Source organism: Suricata suricatta, chromosome 9 (genome assembly GCF_006229205.1).
Source record: "Suricata suricatta isolate VVHF042 chromosome 9, meerkat_22Aug2017_6uvM2_HiC, whole genome shotgun sequence".
Classification (NCBI taxonomy): Eukaryota; Metazoa; Chordata; class Mammalia; order Carnivora; family Herpestidae; genus Suricata; species Suricata suricatta.
Genome location: NC_043708.1, coordinates 7,604,570 through 7,615,169, shown reverse-complemented (window position 1 = coordinate 7,615,169; position 10,600 = coordinate 7,604,570). Strand labels below are relative to the sequence as shown.

Sequence of the window (10,600 nt, the reverse complement as noted above, 5' to 3'; positions counted from 1 at the left end):
GTGGCCCCCGCCCGTGTCTGCCACGCCGTTCGCGCTCAAGCTTGCTGACGGACCCGGCGGAGCTTGCTCGCTGGGCTCCTTGCGGAGACGCCTACCCGGCCTCCACGCAGCTCCAAGCGGACACGCAGTCTCCCCCATTCAGGAGTGCCCCTCAAAGGTCGCCCGCACGGCTCCTGAGGCCACGCAAACTCTGCTCGGAGAGAGCCCCGATCCAGGGGAGCCCACGGCTGCCCTGTGTGTGGTGTGGCCGTGATCTCCTTCAGCGCCATCAGCCTGAGGGGTCCCAGGACGGGGGCACCCTACCAAGCACTAGATCCCACACCTCCATCCCCCCAGCACAAACACATGCCCCAATCACCCAAACATCTCTGTTGGGCTTTGTAATACAAAACCCCTTAGCCTGCAGGCAGGCACTGAGGCTTCAGAGAAATCAAGGGTCTTGGCCACACCACTCATCTAGTTAGTGGGTGCAGATCCAGCAGCCCAAGGACCCTGCCCAACGCTCTCCTTACGCTGTCATTGTGACACAAAAGCCGGAAAAGACATTGTTAAAGGAGAAAAACTAGAAGATACTTAATAATGCAGAAGTGCTCAAATACAGTCTACACATCCCTCTCGTGGGAAGAGCATCTGGATTGAAGAGGCGATGAACAGAACGGAACCTTTCCGAGGCCGGCTTCTGGCCCCAGACCCTGCAGGCGGCGGGCGCGGGGCCCAGACCACGCGTACACAGCTACGTCATGAAGACTCAAGTCAAAACAGGGCTTATAACCCGATTTTGTCACAAGACCATCTATTTACAACTCAGAGTGCAAAGAAGGGGAGGACTATGCCTCCGCAGGCTGCATCGAACTGAACGTAAATAAGTAATGTGACCAGGGGGAAGTATATTTAAAAATTAAAGGTCTTTTCTATTTTTAAGTTCGATCCAGGGCTTTTCAGTTTGGTTAATCATCATGGATAATGCACACAGGAAGTACACCGTTTTCAGGAAACCTGGAGCGTGGGGGCCCGTGAGCAGGGTGGTCGGAACACCCCCCCGCCAAAGCAGATGACGGACAGGGGTGGCCAGTGTTGACTCGGGACCCCGCTGTACGTGGGCTCCATTTAACAGGCACAGAGTAAAAGACGGTTCTGTGACACTTAAACAGGTGCTTATCTGAGCAGAAGGTTTTTCAGCGGTACAAAGGGAACAAAATAAAAATTAAACACTGTTTACCACGACTTTTATAAATGTTACATGTCCAGATTTTTGGTTTACATTGCCCTCTTGTTCAGAAAACCTGGAGAATGAAATCGATTCCACATCATTTTTCAAACCGCGAACTTCAAAGTTCTGAAATCCAAACTCACTTCAAAGCCTCCTCCCCACTTTAGGAAAGGAGAAGTCACATCGTGCAACTGCCTACACTGGACAAACACAAAGTCCCCCACTTCCTTTCTGCTGGACTCACTGACCACGGGCTCCTGAGGACAACTCCCCACCCCTCCTGGGGAGCGGGGTCCTTGCTACGAGCCCAGATCGGCGCGGAGGCGGCAGCCCAGGCGTCCTGGGGCCGCACCGATGAACAGGAGAGCGAACCACCCACGGAAGCGGAAGACAGTTTTACCTTTAAATAAAAATACTTTATTCATTCCTGACAGGTTATCAAAACATACATTGTTAACCCAGTAAAAACGGTACTTCGAAATCGCTGACTAGGGCGTATCTGGAGGATTTTTGGTTACTTTCACGAGAGTAAAGGTGGTCATTCCCAGTCTCCCTGTCCGCACGTTCCCACCCAGCCTGCTCCACACCTGCTTGAAACTGGACATACAAACAGTCGTATGGGCCCCAGTTCGTTACAGAATGCACATCGTCACTTACACTTAAATGGAAGTCGTTACACTTATTAGCTTCTTTTGCCAAAAACATTTAGTCTCACTCCTCTTTGTATTTTGTGAAGATCTGGAAATTACGTAACGAACGTATCACATGACTGGTACTAATCTACACGCGCACACACGCACACGGAGGATAAAGTGCAACACAACAGAACACGTCTGCACATTCACGTCCTCAAACTCCCACAGAGAGGTTTCCTGGGGAGACGGAAATCCCGATCTCGGTGCACGACACGGCCTCCGACAGACGAGGTTAGCTACTCCCCAGGGATACCTGTATGCAAATCGATTCGCTTCGCATTTCCCTGTGGCTTCGGGCTCTCATTCTCAAGGAAAGTCTCGAAGCTGTGATTCTTTTTAAGCCTCGAGGGAAATCAACTCCTCGGGGCAACAGAAGCGAGCTCTCAAAGCGCCAAGTTTCGGGGCACTCGGTGCCGTGACCGGAGGCTCCCAGCCTCTCGTCTCCCGCCAGCAGAGTTCTAGCCGTGTCCCTAAAAGCAAGCATTCTGCACAGCTGGCGGCGAGTGCCGGAGGACTCCTGACACCAGCCACCAAACACTGCTACAGGCAAGTACCAAACTAGCCCTAAAATGTCACAAGTTTTTGGTTGAGTGTTCTTTTTATATTAAATTATTTAGCTAAGAAGCGCTTTTGTTCCTGAGATGAGCACAATGCACGCGAGGAGCCCCCGAAGCTGCCGGCGGGCGCCACGCTCACTTCCCCCGCATCACCGGCCCGAGGGTCGCGTAGGGGGTCAGTCTTCCCCGCGGCGCCATTTCTGGGACTCGTCCTGCCGGACGTCGGGTCTGATCTGGTTCCTCATGCCGCCCAACACGTTGGAGGTCGCTTCCGTGGCGACGATGAGCGGCTTCACCACCGCGGGGGGGATCTGGCGCAGGACCTCGCCCACGGCGCCCGTGACGCCTCTGCTCTCGTGTTCCCGGGCCGCGGTCTCGTAAATGGTCTGAGCTGTGTCTGTGAGTCCCTGAAAGCGGGAGAGGAGAGCAGGTCAGAAAAATCCCCAGATCACCCGCAGTCCACGGCGTTAGCAGGTCCATCAACATCATCAAGATGAAAATCAACAAGAAAAAAATACCCACTGTGCTTTTGAAAATAACCCAGGAGATTAATATTAATGACACAATTCCAGTTATAAGGGAAAATAAAAGGCAATTATTATGATTTAGCATTTTTGTTGTGACACGGGTGTGTAAAAATTAGAACTAAACTACAATTTCACACAGGGAGGCTTAAGGAAATATTTAATGATCCAAGGGTCGCTTTCCTGGCACTGTTACTCACTCTAGTTAAACTCAGCAAACCAAGCTTCTGGAATAAAGCTAATCACAAAAGTAATATGGTGACAGTTCCTTTGATTCAACGGTAACAAGAAAACCTCAATCCACACAACTCCAGAAAGGTACTTACTTTGTTTTTTAAATTACTGGCTATAGACTAGAAAAGATAACCACAGAACATTCACTTAAGATAAAAGGCTAAATAGAACATCTTATTGGATTAAATAGAAAAAAACCCTGAGAGCATAAAGCAGGACCATGTCTGTCATTACAACAGGGTTTCCATCGCATGTTTTCGTCCTCCTTACAGCTGTGTGACACTAACACGGTTGCTGAGCTTTAAAGCTGAATATAAAAAGGTGCTGATGAAGCCACGAGGGCAGAATTCCCGGGGACTTTTGAACCCAGCCCTGGTCTAACTCCGGGTCCCGCAGGGGACGGCCCCGGCGAGGCGAACCACCCCCAGCGTGGAGACCAGAGGAGGACGCGCCTTCCCGGCCCCCCGCACTCAGTGTTCCCTCCGCCAAGTGCTTCCAACAGGGAATCCCCCATGTGCGGGACTAAAGGACACGAGGAACGCAGCGGCAGGTGCTGCGGGTGCTCTAGACTGACGAGTCCCGACTGCCGCCCCTGCCCTGTTCACAGCCACCGCGGGGTTGTTCTGTCACCCGGGGTCAGCCAGCGGCCCCTGGGAAGGGCCGGACGGCAAATGTCTGTGGGCCACACAGGCTCTCCCATTTATGCTTTTTCCTTTTCTCTTCTTTTTACAATCCTTCAAAACTGTAAAATAATCCCAAGCTACAAGGTCCACACGAAAACAGGCCGGGGCCAGATCCGACCTAGAGACTGCCGTGAGCAGAGCCGACCTGCAGGAGCAGCCTATCTGTGAAATACACGGGTGCTTTCTCCAGTCCTTGAGTTACCGACATCTGACAGGGAAAAGACATCTTGATCGCCAGGTAGGTGCCTCTATTTAAAAAGTCTGTAACACCGAGTCCAGATTCCGTCTACCATCTCGATCCGCACTTACTGTTCACAGCCTCCCTCCTGCCATCTCATCCTGACAGTCTGAGAGGAGGAGGACGACACGGCAGATCCGAACACCCAGGTTCCAACCCTGACCCCACCGTGACTGCCCCTGCTCCACTGGGGAGCCGCTGCCGCGGAGCCGGGCTTCAGGGGCGAGCAAGACACACCTAGCTCTGGTGGTCGCTATACACCTACCACCAAGTAAGCACGTAAATATATTTTTTTAAATGAAAACAGATTAAGTTGGTCAAACTTTGTGAAAACGGTAAAGTGCTCCCTATCCAAGTGCCATTATATCTGGCTTTCAACGGCCCCCGCTAGGCCTTGAACTCCAGAATCATTTTGACAAAACGATTTCTAACACGTCTCCATGTTAGATAATCAGCCCATCCCGCTATCTATGGGAACAGGTCTGACCAGGAATTCTACTCTCCCAGCTGAATCTCCTCTTAAGAAAGGCAAGTGGTCTTACTTATGCTAGCAGCACACGTCCTGGGGCCCCACCTCAGTGGTCGTCTGACTGTTCAGGGCCTCAGAGGTTAGTCTGCAGGGAAAACACTGTCCGAGGCACCCGTGCCGGTCAGAACGTGACAGGGAAACACATCACGAGTGAAACCACCTCAAACTGCATGTCCTATTAAAAACAAGGTCAGAAAAGATTCCGACAGGGAATGTCCCCAGTGACGTCCATAAAGAACCAGGATTCACTGGTGCAACTAAACTGCAACCTGGCGATGCTTAATAAATGTCAGGATTCAGACAGTCACACATAACCTCCTGCACAAACACACAAGGGGACATTTACATGAACACTCCTAGAGCACCTTTTTAGGGGGGGAAACGGCAACGGTCTCCCATGGGAAGAGAGAGTCCTACAATAAAATGCTGCGAGACAGTTTAGATTAGACGTACATATACTGACGCGGACAGACCTTGAAAGGCACACGTTACGGAGCGGTACACGCACGACGACCCCACTTATGCCAACCTTTAACATCTAGCCAGGAGCTCGCGTTGCCTGTGAATACTTACGTAGTAAGACTATCAAAACGCGTACCAAACAACTCGCACCGCCTTCGGGACAGTGAAGGCAGGGATCGGGACGGGGGCGCAGTTCGCCTGAAGAGCGCTCCTTCTACACACAGTGGAGCAGACAGGGCGCGGCGTGACCCCGTGTCACAACCGGCTGGGGAGGGCACACGCGGGTCCCCGGAACCCAGCTGGCTGCTTCTCGTAAGGACAAGCAGACCATCCTGCAGATCGGGACTCTCTGTGTGAGCCCGGCACTGCACGGCCCGGGTCTCTGCCGACCTCAGGCAGACACCTGCACTGGCTATGGGCAGCAGGTCCCAGTCCGCTCCCAGGGCTTCTCGGGCGCAAAGCCCAAAGCCCGTTAGACAAGAGCCAGGAGAGCACGCCAGGCGGGTCCGGCTCGTCCTCTCAAAGGTCACTCACCTCTTTGACAACACTGTAGGCTTTGGCCACACCTTCCCGCAGGTCCACTGGCTGGTGGGCGAGGCGGTGGTGAGGAAACCTTTTGGTCTTCTTGGGCTCGATAGAAAGGGCCCCAGGAGACACCATGTCATAAGCAGTCTCTGCTGCTGCCTGGATCATTTTGTCAGAAAGAATGAGTCAGAAGAAAGCCTGCACATGCTCCAACGATGTCCTTGACAAAAGGACACAGGGACCCACAGGCCCTAAACTTCCACAAGGGCTGAGTTCTTCACAACAAAAACAAGAACGGTAAAGTGCACATTAGGAATGAACTTCTAGAGGCGCCTGGCTGGCTCAGTCGGTTACGTGTCCGACTTCGGCTCAGGATATGATCTCACAGCTTGTGGGTTCTGGCCCCGCGTCGGGCTCCGTGCCGACAGCTCAGAGCCTGGAGCTGCTGCGGACTGTGTCTGCCTCTCCCCTACTCTTGCTGCCTCTCTCTTGAAAATAACCATTAAACATTTTTTTAAATTAGTATCTGGGTTGAGCCGACTTCTTCAGTCGCTCCTCCACCCCTGAGAACATCATCCAGGTCACCGGGCCAGTCAAGAATGCGGTCTGTGAACAACTGATCTCCAAGGTCAGCTGGAGCTCAATGCTTAACGTAAGAAACCTTAATACATCCGCTCTTTGCTTTCTTTACCTTTAGCTAGGATCTTTTCACACAAATGAGGCAAAATAAATCCTCAACTAACTTAATGGTCATAATTTAACTGAAAGAGGCAAACAAATTTGACACTGCGTCCCACTTCTTTCTCCAAATTACTTAACACCGGAGAGCTAAGCAATAAGAAAATAAAAAATTAAGTCATCATAAATATCTACTCTCAACATGTGTATTTTCATGATATCGGTTTAACAACAAAACAAAAAAATCCACCCCAACCGTTTTACAACAGGCCCCGCTCTCTGCGCAGAGGGTGCGGGCCATGGGGCGATACCTGTATAGTCTGAACCATTCTGTTCGTGAGTTCGAGCGCAGCCATCGCCGTGGAGGTGCCGAAGGAGGCGGCGCCCCTCTGGAACCCGCGGACCAGGCGCCCGTCCTTCCGGTACTGCTCTATGGGCAGCCAGACCAGGTCCTTCAGGCCTTGCACTAGGAGGAGAGCCGCGCAGGGAGGTCAGCAGGCACGCCTCGGCCCGGGTCTCCGCCACCGCCCTAACCCCGGGGCTGTGAACCACACACAGGGGCGCCTGCTAGAAAGCAGGTCAGCACACAGACTCTCAGAGGCATCCGTGAACTCCAAGAGGGTGAAGCCTCACAGACCAGGCGGGATGAGCAAGAACTCACCCAGCTGCACAAGCGAGTGCAGGGGCCCGACGCCTCCCAGGAGCCCCGGCAGCTGGTTCTTCTTAATGTCCGTGAGCCACTCGGCGACGGCGTACGAGAACAGCCTGTCCACGCCCAGCAAGCTAGAGCAAACGACCGTTAGCGCACAGGGCAGAGGGAGAGTTTGTGGGCTCACAGAAGTTGGGGGCATTTTTTTTTAACTGAAGACAAAAGAAAATTTGCCAGTTACAAGGACAAAATACTGTAGGTGTCCATCTGAGTCTGTTATACACGTGCACACGTGCACTACAGCTGAGCGTCCGTCTCTGAGCCCGGGGGACAGGTGTGTCCCTGCACGCCCGGGGCTCTGGCACTGGACCAACTCAAGGTCTGTAAGCGACCACACGGCTCTCAGCGGCCAGGAAACATGGCGGGGCGGCCTTCCAACCTTTCTGCTAACTGAACTAGTTTACGGCTTTGGGCAACTATTTAAAAGTAACTGTAGCTATTTTTGGAACACACTCCTCTCTCCAAACTACGGCTACTCTCGCCGAATAAAAGGTAGCCCCTGCTTGGGAAGCATCCTCTACACAGAAGCTCCCCGCAGACCCTACTGGGAAGGAATTAAATGACGTGCATTTGTTAGGAAAGCTCAACGCCCGACGTGCCGTGACCCGGCTGCGGGGACCGCGCCGCGGGGCCTCCCGGAGCGCAGGCCTACCCGTGCCGGTAGAAGAGCCGCTTCAGCTTCAGTTCCGAGCAGTTCAACTGCGCCAGCCCGATCAGGAGCCCAGCCAGCGTGCCCTTCACAACGCAAAACAGGTTAATGTTGTAGCGGAGAGCCCTAACGTTTACAAGAGCTGTTACCCGGGGAAGCAAAGTAATACTCACTCACTAATACAGCTAGAACACTCGACGTATTTACAACAAACAAAAAAATACATACTTAATAGTAAAGATGACCCAACTTATGCCAAACTTTACTTGTGGGTTCTTAAATGACATTTACTTTAAGAATAGAATTTTTAAATCTTGTACGTCATTTCAAACATACATAAACTATGACAGAAAAGCTTTAAAAATTAACTCCTAACAAAGAAAAACAAAGAGATCATTGGAAAACAAAAAACAAAGTAGCTAATTTTGTGGTGCATATTTATACAAAGTTTCCAAACCTGATCCATTGACACGTGTTTGCCGTGATAATCAAGTCGAATAGGAACTTCTGATGTGAATCTAAATTCTCTAAAGACAGAGAAAGGGAGTTATTCATATTCAAAGGTACGAAATTAGATACGAGTTAATTTATTCAATTGGAGAATAAAAACAAAGCCACAAAATAATGTGAATAAAAGTATCTTAAGGCCTAAAGAGGAATGTCTGTTAGCTCCTCCTTTTCTTAAGGTGCTATAACAATTAAACTGACGTTTACCATATTGTACACTGTATTTATGTAAGTTTTCTAACAAAAATCTTTTCCTAGTTTACTAAATAATGTTGACCTTAGAAAAATGTATTCTGGCAGATACTCTCAATTTATACAGAGAACAAATGAGTAAAAGCATCCTTCAAGATTAAACCAAATAATGTAATCACTACCAAGAAGTAAAAAAGGGAAGAAGGGACTTAAGCTCCATGGTGATGGTGAAGCAGAAAGTGCCAGAAATCCCAGCCATGAGTCCCAGGTTCACCAGTTATATGTGACACAATCATGGGCAAAGAACTTAAACTCTGAACCTAAACATGTTTGTCAGCATTTTCATTTTTTACTTTTTATTTTATCTGAGACAGAGAGAGCAGAGCAGGGGAGAGGGGAGGAGAGAGAACCTCGAGCAGGCTCCACGCTCACCCAGAGCCCGACACGGTGTTCGATCCCACAACCCTGAAATCATGACGCGAGCCAACATCAAGAGTCGGGACCCGCAACCGACTGAGCCACCCAAGCGCCCCAAGTCAGTAGACTTTTAAAATGCCATCTACGCTGGTGAATTTTAGAGAGCATTCTTGAAATTAATGCTTATAAACAGGGCATCAACATAGAGCCACTGGAAATTCTGTGAGAATGCAGTCATAATTACACACCGACGGTATACCTCAAACAAGACGAGCGGACTTCCCAGAGCTGGACTGTAGATTGGGACTTGAAACGCAATTTTTCTACAGAATTAATGTCTGCACTTATATCCTAGGCCACTCCACCAAAGCCCAGTTTAACCCACAGTAAAATGGAAGTGCTGTGTTTCCATCAGTCACTACGAGGAGCCTGGGGCCCAGATCACCCCTCATCCTCCAAATACGCTCCTCCACAGGGTCTCCTTCTGCTTTCGCGGCAAGAGCCCCCGATGCCTGCCTCCTCCTTTCGCCCTCTTTCTTCTCCATGGCACAGAATACGACAGATCGTCTACTGTAATTATCTGTAATCTCAACTCTACAGGGACTTTTCCCCACTTTGTTCGCTGTGCCCAGAGCAAGAGCTGGCATCCGGCCAGCACAGAGGAATGGCTGTGGGAGGGGCTCTTAGGCCATCGCTTAGGAAACGCACCGGATCTGGGATGCAGACCTGAGCTCTGGTCTTGACTCGGCCACTACCTGTGTGGTCCGGAGCAAGCCAACTTCTCTGGAGTAGTAATCTGGATCATGTCACTGCCTACCGCCCCAAGGTCCTGGGCCCTCAGGGAGTTTTGGGTGTATGCTCAACTCTATAAGCTATTTTAAACAGTCCAATGATACAAATAAACATTTGCCTAAAAAATAAGGCTATACAAGCAGACTAAATAGAAAGTATCCAATCTCTTTGCTTTCAGGCCAGAACTGTTAACTGAACTGTTAACTATTTCTTTTGGACCCATTATCCAGTGTTCACAAAAAAAAAAAAACCCAAAAACTAGTATTCAAATGATTACTTCAGGTACACAATTTCTTGGTAGAAAAACCAACAGATCCTTCTTTCCTGGTTAAAGGCCTGGAACCAGAGAGATCATCTCTTCCAGGATCTTTCCGAATCTCATATTGCTGTTTTTTTCTCTATTTCCTAGAGTACGGAAGATACATAAAACATGAAAGCACCTAAAATGGTAACACTGCCTGCTCTGGGCCACAGCTGACGTACAGCCTGAAGTCCACCTGGACGGACAGAACGTGGGGACCACAGACTCCGCAGGAGAACGGAGAACGAAGTAGCTGACGGTCCCTCAGGACACAGGTGGCTTGAGTCATCATCCGCTCGGGCTGGGGGAGCAGGAAGGCGGGGAGGATGAAGGGATCTGGAAACAAGGACGAACTCCAACGAGTGAGCGCGGGCCGAGCTGTGGGGCAGCGCAGGGGACACGTCTTTCCTGACAGTGCCAATGAGCCAGGAGGGAGGGGTCAGGAGAGACACACAGTGCTGGGGAGGGGCAGGCGGAAAACCACAGGAAATTCTCGCGTGGGAGAAGGGAAGCACAGGAAGCCAAGGTATGTAAAGGACGTTATGTTTGAGGAGGTGCAAAGAGGCCACCACAGTGCCTGGGAAGAGGGACCTCAGAGGGGAAAGCCGCAGCTAAGAGGAAAAGGCCATTCCTGCTGCAGAATTGGAGGAGTGGCCCGAGGGATCGCGGGTGTGAGGGGGCTGCCGGGGGGCTGCCCG

General features: G+C 50.8%; 1 protein-coding gene across 1 annotated transcript in view; it reads right to left on the bottom strand.

The window, feature by feature from the left end:
- Nucleotides 1-1,604: 1,604 nt before the first annotated feature.
- Nucleotides 1,605-10,600, bottom strand: part of ATG2B (autophagy related 2B) — a 78,305-nt gene continuing 69,309 nt past the window's right edge. The window contains exons 37-42 of the mRNA XM_029950948.1: nucleotides 8,151-8,220; nucleotides 7,697-7,779; nucleotides 6,997-7,118; nucleotides 6,647-6,801; nucleotides 5,667-5,816; nucleotides 1,605-2,869 (exon numbers count right to left, since the gene is read on the bottom strand). Coding sequence (XP_029806808.1) covers nucleotides 2,639-2,869; nucleotides 5,667-5,816; nucleotides 6,647-6,801; nucleotides 6,997-7,118; nucleotides 7,697-7,779; nucleotides 8,151-8,220 — 811 coding nt within the window. The 3' untranslated portion in view covers nucleotides 1,605-2,638. The remainder of the gene's footprint in view (nucleotides 2,870-5,666; nucleotides 5,817-6,646; nucleotides 6,802-6,996; nucleotides 7,119-7,696; nucleotides 7,780-8,150; nucleotides 8,221-10,600) is intronic.